We start from the raw sequence: 18,276 nt of genomic DNA on the forward strand, positions 1-18,276 counted from the left end.
AGGCAGAGGTCCAGAGAAGTTAATCTGGCAAGCAAATCCTAACATATATTACAGGGAGCCTAACAAAAAGCATGGTTAAAACCAAAAAGAACAGCTCAGAGAACCAATTTATTCAGAAAAAAAATAGGGTGTAAACTTGACATCTTCCTATACAGGGTAGTGGCTAAAAACGAATTTTGCATAAATACAGAGGATCAGTCTTTTTAAAGCAATAGCGTTGATGAAGTGAGTTCACTGCTACAAAAAAGGGTTCACAATCTGAGCCAAGGTACTTAGTTTCTTTGGGATAGGAGCCTGTCTTTACTTACATTGAGATGGAAAGTAACGTAACCTGATAAACCTAATTCTAGCTACTGAAATACACAATTTGTTCCTTTTAGTTAGACCATGGAGTCTTTTGCTGCCATCAGGCATTTGTCAGCGTGTAAAATGCAAATACGTGTAGGAGTAGGCTGTGTGTAGACACCCTCTCCCAAATCCCGCTGTGGCAATGAAAGAGGTTACTGACTCCAGCCATCATCCTGACTGCAAACATCTGCAGACGGAGCGGTTCATGCTCCTTAACTTGCTTCGGCTGAAAAGCAGCCCGACTAACTTCGTCCCAACACCACCTCAGCTAGCCTTGCCTGGCTTGACCTGGACCAGGGAGCGCCGACAGGAGCTGATCCATCGGCTCGGCACGTTGGTGAGACGGTGACAGCTGAACGAGTGACCTGTTCCATGCTGGCGGCTGGACGGGGAGGACAGCTGTGCATGGCTGCTGGTCTCTTGCACACAGGTAGCAGCAAAACACAAGGCTGGCAGGGACTGATTCCTTCAGATTAACAGTCTTATAAGCCACAGAGATAGAAAGTTACATTACAGCAAAATTTAATGATAATGATGTAATCACCAGTCAAGAGCAAACGCACTGACATAGCACATAGTGCTACTAATGAAATTCTTCAAAGCCTTATTAGCTGAAAAGATGAAAATGATTTTCATTCAGGAGGAACAGAAACTGTTGTGGTGGGGTTTTTTTTTTAATTATAATAATGTTTTCTGCAATTTGCACAGCATTTTCATGGGCAAAATGTTCATTTTTTATGTATGTGTCCGTGTGTATATAAATATATATAAAATAAATGTAAATGTACACTGCAGAGTACAAACTTTTAAAGTAAGGATGTCCTTCAGGCTTAGGTGATTATACCGCTGCTGAATTTTTGCTATACTCCAGTGGCATTCTGCTGGAATGAGATTCACCCCTGTGCAGAGGGCAAGCATAAAACCCAAGTACCATGTAAGTCCTACTTAAGTCTTAAGGACCTGGTTCTAATTCCATTGAAATAAATAGCAATATTTGCACTGTCTTTCAGTGGGAGCTGTTTCAAGGTCGATAAATGGGATCAGTCCTATACGTGCCTTTTGCTGGCCCAATTGGAATGATACTTGAAGGAGCTGCATGTAAAATGCTTGGGAATAAAAAGAGGTGAAATAACACCTTGGTAGTAAAAGCCTTGGTAATTCTGAAGAATTTGCCTAATGTAGACACTGGAATCAAAACATCCATTTGTTTCAAAGGTTCAAGACTGTTGGGTTAATTTATTCTAATCAGGAAGCTGGTCTTACCCAAATCTGACTTGAGGAGTCCTGTACTTCTGCTATATTCTGTGTAATATAATGCATAATACTGAGAAATGCAGTCAAATCTATTTAGAGCTTTATTATTATTACTATTATTTCTGCAGTACTAGGAGAATTTTGGATACCTTAGAGTACTAAAACATCATGTTCTCTGCCCTGGAAGCATTAACAGGGTTTCTGTGTGTTTTTCTGCTGCATCATATACCCTTGCTCGGTAACACGATGGCATCTCTTTGCATCTAAAAAGTGCATGCACAGAAAGTCGTTTATATTTCATAAATTCCAAACATTTCATAGCTGATTTCCCATTACAGATGAGAAAGCTTTAGACAAGACCATGTCCAGAACACAAAGCAACGGAGAACCCTATGCTCAGCCTTCGTGTATCTTACAGGGACTCCTGGCCACAGCAGCTTATTTCACTTCCCAGCTTGTATAGGGAAATAAATATATATTGGACTCCTTCTGGAATAACCTTACACCCAACTGCCAACTTTGCAAGTGTAAAAATACTGTGTGTGTGCTCAGTAAGTGATTTTCAAAGGCTCTGACCTCCCATAAATGAAATCCAGATTCCTCAGAACCAAGCAGAGGTGGAAGGCTAGGCCTGTGGCACACGTTTGTTTTTAACCTTGCCTGTTTCAGCAGTAACCCAACTCAAAGAAAGTGCAGAATACATTTTTTTAATAATAGAAAAAAAATCTCTACTTTATTATTATTATTATTGCACATGAAAACCAGATGGTTTGACCCCTTGACAAGCTTAAAAAAAAAATTAAGAACTTCAAACAGAGACCGTACGTGAAGGATTTCACCCCCGCGTGTCTGGTTGAGGAGGTTGTCCCTGAAAACCTTGCATTTGGTGAACTCAGGGAAGACATCAACTCCCCTGGTGAAATGCCAACTCCTGTTCTGCAGCTTCTGCAGAGGTGGGTAATGGGTCTGCAAAATAGCCTCTCTGCTCTCCTGAAGATAAGTCTGCTGTAACAAATATAGCAAGTAGTGGCACAAATCAGAAGAGACCATAGCTTTTTTTTTTCTTTCCCCAGAGTCCTCATTGTCATGAAAAATCCACACACTAGAATCCAGCTCCCTCCAAGATCCAGAGCAGCGACTAACACATTTCAGAGGAGTACGTGGAAGAATAGTGACTGAGGCCATCATGAAAAACTCCTGCTCTGGTGTAAAATAATGCTGGGTCCTTACTGCAGACATGAAACAGACAATCCTGATGCTTTTGAAGCCCTATCTACCAAACAGTAGAGGGGACAAATAAAGGGAAGAAGTTGTTACATGCTGTTTAAATATGATGGAAGATCTTGACTTAGCCTTTCTGCTGGAAATAAATCATTCCCAATAACATTTAAAACACCGTATAAAATAATCAGGGTAACACACAGTTACCCTGCAGAATTTTTTCAGGGTAATTCAAATCAGACTTAAAATTCAAAGATAATACTGACCACCACCTTTAGAGGTGAAGACACAAGAGGATTGGCTTGGCATTTAAGAGTCATGACAGCAACAGGAGTTGTTCTGCTTCAGTTTCTCTACCAATAAAATGCAAATAGTGATATCTACCCCTTTTCAGGAATTTTTCAAAGATCCACGAGTAAGAAGCTCGGCACCAAGAACTACCACCCATATTGACAGATGAAATCCATTCGAAATCCTCCTCAAGGGTCAAAGAAAAGAGAATTCAAAGTAATCAGATCATATGTAGGGGCAATAAGCTTTTAAAACAGCTCAACCCGAATACAGATGAGAATCTAATTGAAGCATCAGCAGGGTTCAATATAAAAAGACATTTACCATTGGGAACCTGTGCAAACTGCCGGCCTGTAAGTGGTGCAGACAGAGACTTGCTTGGGTGACATAAAACTGTGCATGTGAAGAACAAATGCACGCTTCCGTCCCAAGGCAGCAGCAGGGCAGGGTCGCCACACTGCCACAGGCCTCAGGTAAGGAAACAAGCCTGCCTCCATCACCCCTAATTTTGCCACCACACTCTTTGGCAGCGCTGATGGCCTGAAAGCATCTCAGCGTGGGCACAGCTGGGGTACTGCCTGCCCTGCTTCCCACTGGGGGACACCTGCCACCTCAAGTGGGGTGGTTTTGGGGGGGGTTCTTTGTTAATTTTCAACTCTGTGGAGCTCTCCCTTGAGGCTGCCCACCCTACAGCCTCCTTCTTCCTCCGAGGGGCTGACCCTGGCCTCAGCAGGGGGGAGCAGCCGCCTCCCGAGGCCCCGCTGGGCAAACGGGGCAGCGCCTGGGCCCGCCAGCAGCCACCCCCTCAGGAAAAAAGCCCACCCGCTTTTCGAGGGCCGACGCCGCCATTTTGGGCCTCACGGGGCTATCGGCCGTGCCGTCCCTCAGGCGGCAGCCGCGGCCGGGAGCGTAGGCGGCTGCTCTCCCTCCTCGCCGGTGAGGCAGGAGGGGACAGGGAGCAGTCCCCGGCGGCCGGCAGCACCCTTCGCCGCCGTGCGAGGTTTGCCGGCGTAGTGCAGGCGGGGCACGGGGCCGGCGCGGCGCGGCGCGGCGCGGAGCCGAGCGGCGCAGGCCCGGCGGCCGCAGGAAGGGGAAGGAAGGCGGCGGGTGGCCGCCGCCATCATGCGCGCGCCGCCGGGGCTGGCGCGGCTGCTGGCGGCGCAGGGGTGGGGGGGGCGGCCACCGCCGCCGCCGCCGCGCCGCTGGCTCGGCACCATGGCCCGCTACGGCACGGAGCAGCGGGGGCGGCCCAACTCTCCCGATTACCGCCTCTACTTTAGTAAGTAGCAGTCCCCGCACTCGATAGAACCCTTTCCTCTCCCCGCCTCGCGGGCTGCGCTGGTGGGGAGAGGCGGCGGCTTCCCTGCTCCCGCCGAGGCCCCTCGGGCTGGCTGAGGTGTCGCCCCTGAGCCTTCCCATCCCCACTCCACGGGGGCATTTTTTTTTTTTTTGTGGCGAGCGAGGGGATTTTCTGGCAGATAAGCTTTTGGAGGGAATGCTGGGCCTGCTCGTTCCTGCGGGCTGGTGTGCGCGGCACAGCCGCGCCCTTCCCCAGCGCCGCGAAGGCCCCTGGGGGGTGGGGTGGGTGAAGAGGTGCTGGGGGCGCCGGGGCCGCAGCCCTTCCCTGGTGCGGGGTTGTGGCAGCCTGGGCGCTCTGGGAGCCTCGCCTCGCCTGGCCTCTGCGGTGTGACAGCCCGGTGGGAGCATGGCCTGGCTGTTGTCCCCTGTGACCAGGCCAGCCCTCCCTCCAGAAACGTCACGGTGAGGGGAGGCTGGCATCCAAAACGTGGGGCTGCCCAGCCCCGAGGGGGCCTGTGGGGCCAGCAGCAGCAAGCGGCAACTGGGCGGGCATGGGCAGGGCTCCAGGAGGCTTCCCAAAACCCAGTGAAGGCTGGGGGTGTGCAGTCTCAGTATTACGCATTTTAGTAACAACTTTGTCTATTTGTGTGCGACTTCTCTAGCAGTGGTTTTGTATGGTTTTGGTCCACTGACTTACAAGCAGTTAATTCTGACGTCCACGGGTGTGAGAGAAGCGGAGGCGTCGTGTACCCTGTGGGTAGTACCCTGCCCAGGCTCCCTTCTGCTCAGTCCCCGGGGGGCTGCCAGCACAGGAGCTTATCTAGAGAAAAGTCACTTTAGTTAGCGGGAATAAGCAGCCTACCACTAACCTTTGTTTTATTTGGGAGGAGCATCTGGGAGGCTTCCAGGAGTTGCAAAAAGAACTACCATTTACTCCTCTTTACTGAGGTGGTCAAAGTACAGACCGAAGCTATGTGAAGTGCCTTGTCTGCTTTTCCCTTTACTGTGAATAGGGGTGCTAGTAGAGGATAAATTTTGGGAGATTTGTGTTGGCACCTTATATTGTTGTTGATGTTTGTGTTTTGGTGCAATACTTGGGCTTTTAGTAAATTGAAAAATTTCCAAGTAGTTTGAAAAGCTTAAGCATCCTCTACAGTGAATTTTTTTCCTTTCTACAGTGAGAGCAAGGCTGAGATGCAGATTGGGCCCCCATTAGGTTAATGTCAATTTCTGCTGGTTTCAAGGCATGGTGTTTCATGTCTAGGGCCAGAGGAATTATCCCATCTCTCACTTATTCTTTTTGGTCAGACTCTGGCCTACTATGTTGGGGGATTTTCTGTGTTCATGAAACTCAGTTTATTGGAAATACAGTGAAGTCACAAGGGCACCATTGCTAGAAACCCAGATGAATTCACTGATCGCTGTGTATTTCCAGGAAGGAGAAGAAGAAAAGAGAATGAAAGGATCTTCTCATCTTTACATAGCTTCTATTCCCAGGTAGTCAGAAGAGAAGTGTAGTATTGAATACTAAAGCAATAATTTTGATTCTAATGAATCCTTGTCAATCAATCAAATTCTGGGTCCTGCATGTAGGTTATTTTTTAGTCCTTGGAATTAAACTTGAGTGAAAGCTTAACTGATGCATAGTTGTGGCATATCATACATTTCTGTAATGCATAATAGTAATAGCAACATCTTATGGCGTATCTTTAGATTTGTAGTGTTACTGGTTTGTTTTGTTTTTCAGAGAATGCAGATGGTAAATACATTTCCCCATTTCATGACATTCCACTGTTTGCTGGATCTAAAGAGGTATGTGTTTATACCTTGAAACACAACTAATTTCAAAATGCTAACAGTTTTGTTGATATTCTTTAGGTAAAAATGCAGCTTTTAAAATATTGTTGGGGGTTTGGTTTGGTTTGTTTGTTAGCAATTAACAGACAAATGTATAGCAATTAACAGACAAATGTATAGCACCAGAAAGGACCACTTTAACCCAGGCTGATTCATTATGTAACACAGGCACAATAACTCCGCCAGATTTTCTCTGCTGAGTTCAGTAACGTGCAGTGAAACATAATGATTACCGTGTAGACAAGCCTAGGTGTCACTTTAAGTCTCCAAGTGACTGAGGATGTGGGGAACCCTCTTTGTATCTTGTGTTAATTCTCCTCTATGTTTAAGGTTTGTGTTTGTGTGCACTTGAATTCATTTTCTACTATTACTCTTTTTAAATTGACATTTTTCTACACCTGCAATTGAAAATGTACATTTCCTTGCAGTAGGAGATGTACAGCACATGCTTATGTAACTTACAGTGTATTTCATTAATTCCCGAAAGGAGCATTATAATTGGAAGCCAACAAAAATGCCCAAGAGAAAAGTGGTAATCGCACCTTTGGAGAATTACAAGGCGTGAGGTGCAGCTGAGCACTTTCACGTCTTGTTAGCCACACTCCCTGGAGTTTCATTATAGCAATAATGAAACGCCTCTTTTATGTGTCACTGGTGGGAACTGCCAGTCTTTGGTTTAGACTTAGGTTTGCTTGTTATGGTATGCTTGTTACACAAACAGGTTGGGAGGGTTTTGGCTGTTTTCTTGATTTGTTGCTGGGTCTCTATGGATGATATGAATGGAGAGAAAGGTCAGCAGTTGTAACGTCTTCAGTTTGAGACTTCTGAACTAATGAACCAATCTTTTGAATTATTTAAACCAAGAGATTAAAAATATGCATGAAACCTTTTTGATCAGCAGACCCTAAGCATGCTAGTCAATGGAAAGGGACGTCTCCTTCAGAGAGTCATTGCTAAGATGCTCTGTTCGGTGGGTGCTATTGCTGGAAAAGCAGTGGGCATTTTCATCACGTGTTCCCTGGGGGCCTTGCTGTCCCTGCATCTAGAGTTTAAGTTTTGGAGGGGTGGATTACAGTCTGTGATTTTTCTGTAGATTAAATTATAGTACAGTGATGTCTGATCAATGTGGAGAGACTTTCATTTTGGTGTCTGAGCAAGGAAGAAGCATTCCACAGGATATAGGGGCCTGAGGGGGGGAGCAAGAAAGGAGTCATTGTGAAGGTCTCTGTTAATTTTGCCTTCTTTGCTATAGGAGGATGTAAGGAATTGTATGCTATATTCTTTCCCTCCCCTGGTCTAAGTTTTGTGGACTTTATTGTATGATGGATACCTCCAGCCTTATTTTCCATACTGGTTTTGTTTTTTATTTTGTTTTTTATCTTTTTAAAGTGAACAGAAGGATGACTCTGTTTTTAATCAGTTGAGGACAGGCCTAAATTGCTGCTTAAATCTTTTAGTAGCTGGGAGAAAGTGCATGTGTCCTTGTACATTTTTATCTTCCTCTGTTAACACATCTGGAAGGTTATAATCTCACAATTAAACAGAACTGAGTACTTTTAAAAGTTATAGTTCAGGCCTTTATGTTCACAAAGGGATGTTTCAATTGCATTGAAAACTACTGTCATCTGTATTTATATGAATACAGTATTGCGCTCTAATGTTCTTTATACACTTCTTCGCTCTTTCCCTATAGGATAAAGAGATTCCTGCAAAGAGGTCAAAGACTACTGGAACTGAGGTACTGCTAAGCTGTTGGTTTTTGTTTTTTTTTTTCTTTTGTAACTATCCCCTCTGTTTCCTTTCCAACATCACTTCGCTATTCTGCAAAGCGAACTTGCTTTCACTGAATATAGTTGACATATCTTTAAATGCAAGTCTTTTAGGAGGAGAAGGCTTAAAGGGATTTAATATTCTCCTCTTTGAATGGGCCAGAAATGTCAGCATTCTTTTATTCATCAAGATGTTCTCAAAGGCAAACACTTTTATACCATTCTTTGAAAGGTTCATTACGACTGTTGCAGCGTAGATGTTACCTTCTTTGCTATTGCATTCAGAATCATTTGCAATAAAACCTCCATTAATGAAATATTCATTATGCTCTGACTGTGGGTAATCTTTGATATATATACAAAACTTCAGAAATCCTAAGTGTGTTAGGGCAGAAATTAGACTTAGTATCTGCTTTTTAGGACTGAGGAGATGCTGTTTTCTATACTCATATGGGCAGTCCAAAGAGAGAAAAATCACATCTGCTAATGGTTCAGCATTAACCAGCACTTAAGTGAAACCTAGCAGAAGACCAAAAAACCATGGAAGGTCTGCTCAGGCTTTTTCCGCGAAACAAGATTTGTTTATGCAAGTGTCTTTTCCAAAGTGTAGCATTTTTTGCAGTGCTTTCCCTGGCACATGAGTACCTGCAACTTAGTAGAAGAAAGTGAAAGAGAGAAATAAAACAAACTATGCTTTAAGGCCATGATGTGTTCTTGGGGTGGAGGTAGAAGGGTGCCCTAATCTTTACCTTCCCATATCTGTTTGGCCAGTCATACTGCAAAACTGTAACTACCCATCCGATGTGAAAGAACTGTCCTAACTGTCTGGGTTCTCATAGTTTGGCAACTACTGTGTGGTGCACTGGTTTTTCTACTGTATAACAGTCCCCACACAATCCTGCACTATATATTTCCTCTCCCTTTGCCCTATGATTCATTCAAGCTACAGTGCCTGGGTAACGCTTTTTAGATTTCCTGTTTCTTGATGCCCATTTGAGTACTATTTAGTAGGTGTAGAATCACGTCTAAAAGAAGGATTGTTGAAGAGAAAGAGTATATACCAGTACCCTTTCTCAAAAATCATTGTCTTGCAACATGAATTCTTAATTACTGTTCTTGCTGGAATTCAAGTATTCGGTTTCTTACCTGCTTACAAATACTGTGACTATGCCTTGCTGGTTGCAAAGATGCAAAGCCTCATTTATGCAGTCTAAAACTGTTCAAAACTGCATTTGTCTGTGTAGTGGGAAGCATAATAGCTTGTTAAAACCCATGTTTCTAGTACCCTTTTTCTGACTTCTGCATCAGCCTATGGAGCCGTGGGGAAAATATGCCAGTGAGGCTGAGCAGCTCTTGCTTCCTGGGCCAGTGTAGACTCCAGAGCTGCTTCACGTAACTCCTGCTATGAGAGACCTCTGGGCTGTGGTTTAATAAAACTACAGAAAATGACCAAAGGCAAGTGTACATTCCAGTCTTTCTGGGCTTGAGATGCAAGTAAGCAAACAAACGTGCAGGCTGTAGGCGTCCCAGACATGCTTGGTCTTTATTTAGATGGTGAAATGTGAGAATGTAAATCATTTAGAAAACTCTTTTTCATCATCATCTTTGGGAGTTGAGGAGAAGAGAGAAAACAGAGGGATCTTTGTGTCCAGGAAAGCAGTTTCTTCTTACACTGGGCTCTTCAGCAGCTCTCCTCACCTTGACCTGGTGGGAAACGCATCCGTGTGTGCCTTTATGCAGGGAAAGCACAGCTTAAACAGGGGGTAAAGTGAAAATGAGGAATTTAATGCTGTGTACCGATTTCTGAAGACCTTTGAAGCACTGTACTCCTTACTCTTCTCTAGTGACACAAAGACTACTATTGATACCTGGTGTTCAGTTGATCCTTGCACTGAATTTGGCCAGAATTCAAAGCTGATAGTTCCTCATGCCCTGGAAACACAGTGGCATCTTTAAAACTTGTGCTTTTAGGGTGGCAGTTATTTTTTACTCTTGGAAAGGGCAAGCCCTCTCAAGAGTGTGTGTTAAATTACACTGAACTGGTGTTCATCAAATGGCAGTTTAGCTATGGAAAATGAAGATAATTTTGCGTGAGTCTCCTCAGTCTGTCTAATCTACTTTAAATTGTTCTTGGTATTCCTGGTGCCAGAAAAGAAGGTCTCACAATAGAGGAGTTTCAGTTTTCAACATTCATGGAATAGAGGAATGCACGTCATACAAGTGTCTGTTAGCTGCTTTGCAGTCTCAGCTTGTAGTTGTAAGGGAGATGCTATGGTGTTTCTGCATGAACTGTTCTCAGTAGTGCATCCATTTCTTGCAACATTTTGGACCTTTCCAAATCTCAATTAAATTTAGCTTTGTAGCCACTGTTGACAACTGATCTCTTTGCTTTCACAGATGTTTTTTGGCTGTTTGAAGACTAGAGAGAAGTTATTTTGAGGGAGAAACTATGCTGAAAGAAATCATATTCAGCTCCAGTCTCAAAATTATTACCAGCTTGCTATCTGAACCTCTGCTTGGTCTTAAGCATTGCAAGCACTCAGAAATCACTCCTGCCCAAGTAAATCTCTGTGAAAGGTATCAAAAGTTTCACATCTCTGTCTGGAAGAGTGGATGTTCCTGCTGTGGTTACAGTCAAAACTGTCAGAGGCTGATTGTTGAATATGGTCTTCCATGTCTAGCAGGAAGAAGGTTTGAAGAGGTCATCGTTTTCTTTTCAAGAGAAATGTGACATGTTGCTTCCCTGCAGTAGTGGAAGAGTTTCTAATCTACTTGTCATTGTATGTCTTTGGTAAAGGAGTCACATGTCATCTCATTCAGAGGACGCAGGTGTTCTGGAATGCGAAGTTTTACTTAAAATGTTGGCCTTGGTAAGGAATCTGTTCAAGCATTTAGAGGTTATAGTCCTCTAACTTGCAGACACCCACAAGAGTGTTTGAAAAAAAATACGAAGAGAGAAACAAGACAGTTCTTGTTTTGTTGCATCCTGCAGGTTGCACAGTGCTGGAATGCCCTTGTGGACTTCAAATGAATTGCTTCTGTCAAGCAAAAACTTCTGATAAATTAACTACTCAGGTGAGATATAAGTGGTCATCAGAATAGTCATGCAGTCTGAATAGGTGATCTGATAGAGGACCTCATGCTTGGAACAGTGTTCAAAACTGGTGTCAAGAGTTGTCATTATAAAGTTAGTATGTTTCATAAGAAGGGACAAGCTGTCATCATTTCCCGTGCAGTACAGGTGCAAACTTTGTACTGACTTCGTATTCTGTCTTAACTACAGCCTCTGTAACCTTCTTTGATCACGTTAGACGTGTTTGCAGTATATGTAACCTGGGCTGTAGTGTGTCCATTATGTGTGTTCAGGGATTTGTGCATTTCAAATTTTAGGTTATCAGTGAAGCTTTCATCCCGATGCTTGAACTTGCCCAGCCTTTTTCTATGGATGTATCCAATAGCTGCAAGCCTTACTTTGTGTTCTTGTAGATTCACAAATTCTGAGAATAGAAGTAATCTTCACTCAGTGGTCTAGTTAAAATCTACTGGAGTAGAGTTGGTTTACTGAGGAAAGTTTCATCAGTGATTTGATCAAGCTTAACTTCAAATAAATGGTTCCTTAAGCTTGAGAAAGTCAGTGTTTCATTTTCATTCAGGTCGTGATTATACAGTGAGTAGTTTTGCAGGTGAATGTGACCAGTAACTAGTCTATCAGCAAATATGCCTGACACCACTTTTGGGATACCTGTAAAGTAAAAACTTACATGGTGTTCGTGATTCCCTTTTCGCTATAACATGAGGGAAGTACACTATGAAAAGGCTGCAGGCACTTTGCATTTATGCTGTGCACTGCATTCCTTTTTTGCTATGTGGCATGTTAATTTATATTGGAAAAGTTCCACTGACTTCTCCTTTCGATACAATATATTTGGTCTCCAGATGTTGCTGGCATCTGGTTTGTTGTTTTCATTGGCAAATACCTCGTAGCAAGTGTTACATTGGGAATGCTTATAACACGGGTACTCATTTCATAAGCAAGCCCCTCTCTGTTTACTTCTGGGTGTGTGTCATGACAGTCCTTCTTTTCCTTCTCCTTTTTTTCCTTTTTGTTTTTTTTCTTTTTTCCTTTCAAACATCATCCTTTGTTCCCACTGCTGCTGGACTGCAGCTAGTCTTTTTCATTCTTGTTAGTCCTCAGGTGCGTGCTGCCACATTCAGTTGATGAGAATCCCTGCAAGATTGCAAATGAGCAGACAAAAAAGAAATGGAAATGATAGTTGCTTTTTCTTCTCTCTGTCTTGTAAGCTCAGAGCTTCTCACTGAGGAAGGGTCAGCAGCCCCCAAATGCTGCCTCTAATGTCTTCAGAGTTGTTTTTAAGCACTCTACTATAAAAACGACTAAAGTAAATGCAAGCTTTAGCATTATCTTTTCTCCCTGTCATGCAGCAGTGATGGTGGATGGCAAGCAGGCCTTAAGTGGTGATGTTTGTCATTTAATTAAATTATACTGAGTTTTCTGTTCTTCTCTTATCTCTCTTGTTTTGTCACTTTCCTCACTCTGCATAGGTTGCTCCACTTCCACCTCAAATTTGCTGAACCTTCAGAGTTGAGCATTAGGTGTTGCAACCCTTGGGCAAAATCATACCTATTCAAAACCCTCCCCTCGACTGCACCAGCTAAGGAACTTGGGAAGACTGGGAAAGGAAATAGTTGAACAAGAAAGGGAAAGTTAGGTAAGGAAGAATTGTTTCCGAGAAGGGTGTAGGGGACTCCAGGAAGGCAGGTTGTAAAAATAGTGTCAGAAGTGCCCTTAATTTTTTTTTCTCCCTGTGATATTCAGGTTTGTAGTAATAAATCCTGATCAAAATGAGTTATCTTCTATAAGAATCTGTACAGCCAGAGCTAGCAGTTTTTCTTGGCCATCAGTCTTAGTGGAGAGAATGCTGACTCAAGGTTTACCCGGATACAACAGTCTGTATTCTCCTTGCTTTTCTCAATACTTGCTGTATGAATATGTTGAAGTATATTTGTATATCTTTTTATCTTTCTGTGGCTTTCTTATTTCAAAAAACCAAAAACTGTTCCTGTTTTCTGTACGAAAGGGACATTCTTGCTTCTGTCAGCAAAACCGATATCATGATACATTAAAAATGATGTTCAACCGAAATGGAATGCAGTAAGTTGCTAAGCAGTATTAAAGAAAACACGCCAATAAAGCCAACATTTATATCTTACGTGAGTTCCCATGTAATGTACTTATCGTGTAGTTCTTAGGAAATAAAGGATATCATTTAGACATCCTGTTTGTTCCTTCTGATGTCATTTTCTGCTGATTTTCATATTCAGTTTTAGGTATTAGGAAATGCACTTTTGACTTCTCTGTGTTGAGCAAATGAATTATTTTTTTTTCCTATCACCTCTTCAGGGTATAACAGAGCATAAGTACAAATGTCTGTCTTGTGTTCACATTAACCCAAAGTCAAACAAGCTACCTAATACTCTGGGTTGAAAGTCCCTCTGGGCTCTGTCAGGTCACTTCCCCTAGCAGATGGGTTCTGTCCCTTTTTCTGAATCTAGGAAACTGTTTCCTCCTCTTTTCTTGCGTGATCCAGGAGACTGTCCTTCTGAAGCAACAGTCAGCCAGCAGAGTTGGCATGAGACTAGCCTGTAGGAACTACTCCATCTGGCCTGTTGTACCGTCTGCCGTCATGAAGTGGAGTCCCTTCTACATTAGGTGCTTGCAGAGCTAGATTAAATCTGGACTGCAGCAAGCAGTGATCTCATGGGCAGACCAGTTGACTGCTGTTAGACTAAGGCAGTTAAATGGTAAACTTTCCAAAGCAATAATTTTCGTTTCAAGAAAATATTTTTTCTTTTTCTGTCACTGGAAGGTGTGTTAAATGGACTGTTGAAACAGTCTCCCCATTGAGGGGGTAGGAGCGCTCACTTGGGGGTTTGGTGAGGTGGAATTTTTTGTTTTACTGATTTAAAATAAAGATAAAAATCTCAATTACCAGATGCATTCACCATCCAAAACTCCAAAACTAACCACTGAATGGCATATGCAGATGGTAATCTGTGAAGGCAGGTGGTGTCTAACACTTGCATTTCTGTTTGCAGCTGAGGCAGGGATGGTTTTGCAGCAAGGGATGGGGGAGAACATTAAAGTGGTCAGAAGGAATAGGTGCTTGGTCTGGGAAAATGAAAGTGGTGGAAAAATACCTCAGTGATATTTAGGCAAGGAGGGAATTGACGGGAAAGAGGAGGAAAAATCCCTAAAAAAACAGGGGAGTATACTTTTCTCTATCTGTCAAACTATCTAGTATGTGCTCTCCTTTCCACACCAGTGAATCCTGTCTCATCACTGTGAAAATGTGATTGCCCTATAAATAAAACTTTTTATTTTTAAATGTAAGCACTGCATGAAGTTATTAATCTCTTGTAAATGCTTGTGGCAGCTTAGCAGTAGAGAGAGTACTTTCGGGGATTTTTTTGCATACAAATTAATCTGTCAGGCTGTCACGTTTAAGACTCTTGACAATTCACGTTTGACTGATACCACAAATTGTGAAGGCCTGGTCTTATAGCTGAGCTAAATCCAAGTGATATTTTTGTTTTTGAGAGCAGTATTGTGTTCATTTCAGTCCAGTTTTTGTCCAGCCCTGAGAGCTGTTTTGGTGAAGACCTCGAATAACTCTTGACCAATTAAAGGTCCAAACGAAGATTTACAGGCTGCTGAAGCCATTGTATCTGACATGGTCAGGAAAATGTACAGTGGTGTGTAAGCAACACAAATACAGGATTGGGGTGGAGGGGAAGGCATTGTGTATATTCCAGGAGTAGTTTGTAAGTTTTCTGCCTGTAGATACCAGTCAGAACAATTCTTTGACCTGCTTGGCAGTTCTTGTCAGCACTGGTTTTCACGCTGTGCATTTCTTTTTTCCAAGTGTTTTCCAGATGGATGTGCAGACTTTAGTTGGCACTCCTCCAACCCTTCCCTTACCTGCTGCTGCATGTATGTTGCTTTGTTCTGTTTGCTTCCTTAGCGTTGACATCTTTGAGCTTTCTTTCTGATGACTTCTCTGTTTCAACCGTTGTTATATACATAAGGTGTACTTCATGAAACTGATCTGAAGCACAGCTCTCCTCTGCCCCTTCCCCCCCCCCCCCCCCCCCTTGTTTTATTTGGTTATGACCTGATCGGAAAAAGTGATTCCATCTGACATGCCACAGACTGCAGTATGGGCACAGTACTTTTGGATGGTGAATTTAATTAAAATTTACTGGGAATTTGCCATCAGGATTGTGCATAGCTTGTGATCTCATGGGAGAAATGCTGAGTGACAGTTGGGATTTTCCTTTGCTTTCTTGCTTTCCACATTCCAGGTTTGTTTGGAAGGAGAAGATCATAGGACCATTGGAATTACTTTAAACGTAGTGTGGCATTGACCCTGGTAATGGTATTTGTTTGTTGCAGCTGCAGGATACAAGGAGCAAAAATACAAATGTTTGAGTCCCCTGGAGCCTTAATTGCAGCGTAGTTAAAGAGTCAGTTCTGGTCTTCAGTTGGTTTAACTTTTTTTTTTTCCTAAAAATTTCTGCAAAAACATACTTTGTTCTTCCTGAACTGCTGCAATTTTTAATACCAATGCAGGTTTTCTTTGGCTATGAAGAGATGTCCCAGGCAATGTGATATTTTGGGATTATTTTAGTAATCTAGGAGAAAATAGATTGTAGACAATGCTGTGTGGTTTGGTCTAGTTACTCATTTCGATTAATACTCTACTCCTTGGTAGTACTTAACTCTGACAGCTTCAGAAAAAGAAACCTTACAGCAATTACACGGTTTTCTCTTTTGAAAGTGTCACTTTAACCTCCTCAGTAAGAAGAGCGTCGATTACTTATTTTTCTTGTAAAAGCATGAAGGTTTACATATTTCAGGTTTATTTCCCCCAGACTCCCCTTCTTAAACCAACTTTCACTTTGTTTCTATTAGGAAGAAGGCTAATACAAACATGAGGTGTCTGTGTCCACGTCCTTGTTCTGCCATCACTTTTGGATTCATGTTGCCTCACTTCAACCAGATTTGACTGAGAATCAGAAATGTCAGTAGTTGTTGCATTTGCATGGGTTTAAAAAAAAAAAAATGAATGAGGCAAAAGAGGAGGGCCTGAAGAAATAAATCTTCAGGGGAAAAAAACAAAACAAAACATTGTCCTTTCCAACACTTGAAGGAAGCTAACCGTCCTATAGAGACGTCCAGTCCTCTTTGACTAGTAGACTGAACTACTGCTTTGTGACAAACCATTCCATGGACTTTCTGAACATTTTGTGAAGAATAATATTGATCTGGGAATAAAAAACATCATGTGGATTTCCACTACTTGTAGTTGTTCATATTCTCAGAGGGGTGGGGAAAGGGTGAACCAAGGAGGTTGAATATCATTATGTGGAACTAAACGAATTGTACTTAATGTAAAAGCAGCTGGAATAGAGAGATGTGATGTATGTTGCTGCTGAATACAGAGGAGAGAATTTGTCTTATTGTAAAATACTAATTACCAAGTGGATTTTATTTTCAGTTCTGTCATTGTTTTTTGTTTTAGGTCCTGTTTAATATGATTGTGGAAGTGCCTCGTTGGACAAATGCAAAAATGGAGGTAATTAAGAAAAATCATAGAATCATAGAATGGTTTAGGTTGGAAAGGACCTTGAAGATCATCGAGTTCCAACCTCCCTGCCATAGTCAGGGACACCTCTCACTAGACCAGGTTGCACAAGGCAATCAATACCTTGATTATATAGGTATCTATGAAAGTTATGTGTGGCTTCCAATAGTCGGATTTTAATCAGAGTGTGGATTACTCTTTACACATAAAATTGTTTCTGTTTAAAAAATTAATTTGAAGTTGCACATACAGACGCTTCCCTTGCAATTATAAAGTGTTGAGGTTCTAATTTTCTTTCCCTTCTGCAGGTGAGTACTTGATATTCTTGACAGCCCTCTGACTGCAAAGTGCAGCACACCTGCAACAGAGTCTGGCTTGCAGGGCATTGTCCAACATGCAGTCTTACTCCTGCTTGCTCATACAGCATTACACTTGGAGGATTTAATTCCTCTCATTTCTACTGTAGAGTGTGCTAGGCCCAATCCTGACAAATGGAGTTGCAAATGAAAAAGCATTTCCTTGTGACAAAAAAATAGTTGGGGACCTCACTGACTGAAAGTATCCAGTCCTGCAGAGAGATACTTTACCAAGATATGTCCTGTCTCCTTGAATGTTTATATTAATTTTAGGGATGCTTCCTGGATGTTTTTAAGGAAGTTTGTGGTTGAGCTGTTGATTATTTTGATTATTAAAAATAACACCAAAGAAGCTCCCCAGCGTATTATTTCAGAATTCTGTTTTCTCCTTTCTCCGTTGCTGGAAAATCATTTGAACTGTGTTTACCACCACAGTTGCTACTCTGCAAGCAGGGTTACCTTGGATATTTACCTTGTATTTTAAGATGATGATTTATTGTGGAAGCTGAGTTCTCTTTTGCAGAGTTTCACTTTGACAATGCTATTTGAACTCTGCATAAAGGTCAGGTTGCTGTCCCTCCCCTTCTCGTGGCGTGTTATGTCAAGGGTAGAAAAGTTTGCTGTCCTATTAGGTTCAGAAATCAGTGGGTTTAGACATTTCTGGCTTGATAGAGGAGACCAGATGTAGTTCTCTAATCTATAGCTTTTAATATACTTGAAATTTCCTGCATTAATCGTTAAAGCAGTCCTGGCAGTCCTTCAGTCAGACTGTGGTAAGGTGCTAATACTAGGTCTTGTTTGCATCTCAGTGCTGAGATTCCCTCACATGGAATGGAGACTGTAGGAAATTAAACCTTGCCTTAGGGTGAATGTTTCCCACTGTTACATCCCTAGTGCCAAATCTCCTGCTCATCAGTCTGTTGTATTTCTGTTTGTCTTCCCTTGATTTTACTGAAGGTGGTTTTCACGACACTTTTGTCTGCTGCTGTCAGTTACTCCTCTTTGTCCTGGTTTACATCAAAAAAAAGCATTGCTGAGCTCCATTTCTGTCAAAGTCCCAGGTAGCATATTGGAGGTCTTCACGGTTAAGTTATGACCAGAAGCAGGTAGAATCAAGTGTGAAACCAGAAATGTAAGAACCTTGATCTCAGCTCTTGGGGAAGGTTTACTTGTGGAATAAGCGCATGCTATTGACAGCTTGGTGTGGTTCAGAAA

The 18,276-nt window shown here is 42.4% G+C and overlaps 1 protein-coding gene across 1 annotated transcript in view; it reads left to right on the forward strand.

Annotated features, from left to right (window-relative positions):
- The first annotated feature begins 4,221 nt into the window (after positions 1-4,221).
- Positions 4,222-18,276, forward strand: part of PPA2 (inorganic pyrophosphatase 2) — a 40,665-nt gene continuing 26,610 nt past the window's right edge. Inside the window, exons 1-4 of the mRNA XM_082482224.1 lie at positions 4,222-4,393; positions 6,161-6,225; positions 7,964-8,008; positions 16,643-16,696. Coding sequence (XP_082338350.1) covers positions 4,237-4,393; positions 6,161-6,225; positions 7,964-8,008; positions 16,643-16,696 — 321 coding nt within the window. The 5' untranslated portion in view covers positions 4,222-4,236. The remainder of the gene's footprint in view (positions 4,394-6,160; positions 6,226-7,963; positions 8,009-16,642; positions 16,697-18,276) is intronic.

This window comes from Vanellus vanellus (genome assembly GCF_965231255.1).
Source record: "Vanellus vanellus genome assembly, chromosome: 4".
Classification (NCBI taxonomy): domain Eukaryota; kingdom Metazoa; phylum Chordata; class Aves; order Charadriiformes; family Charadriidae; genus Vanellus; species Vanellus vanellus.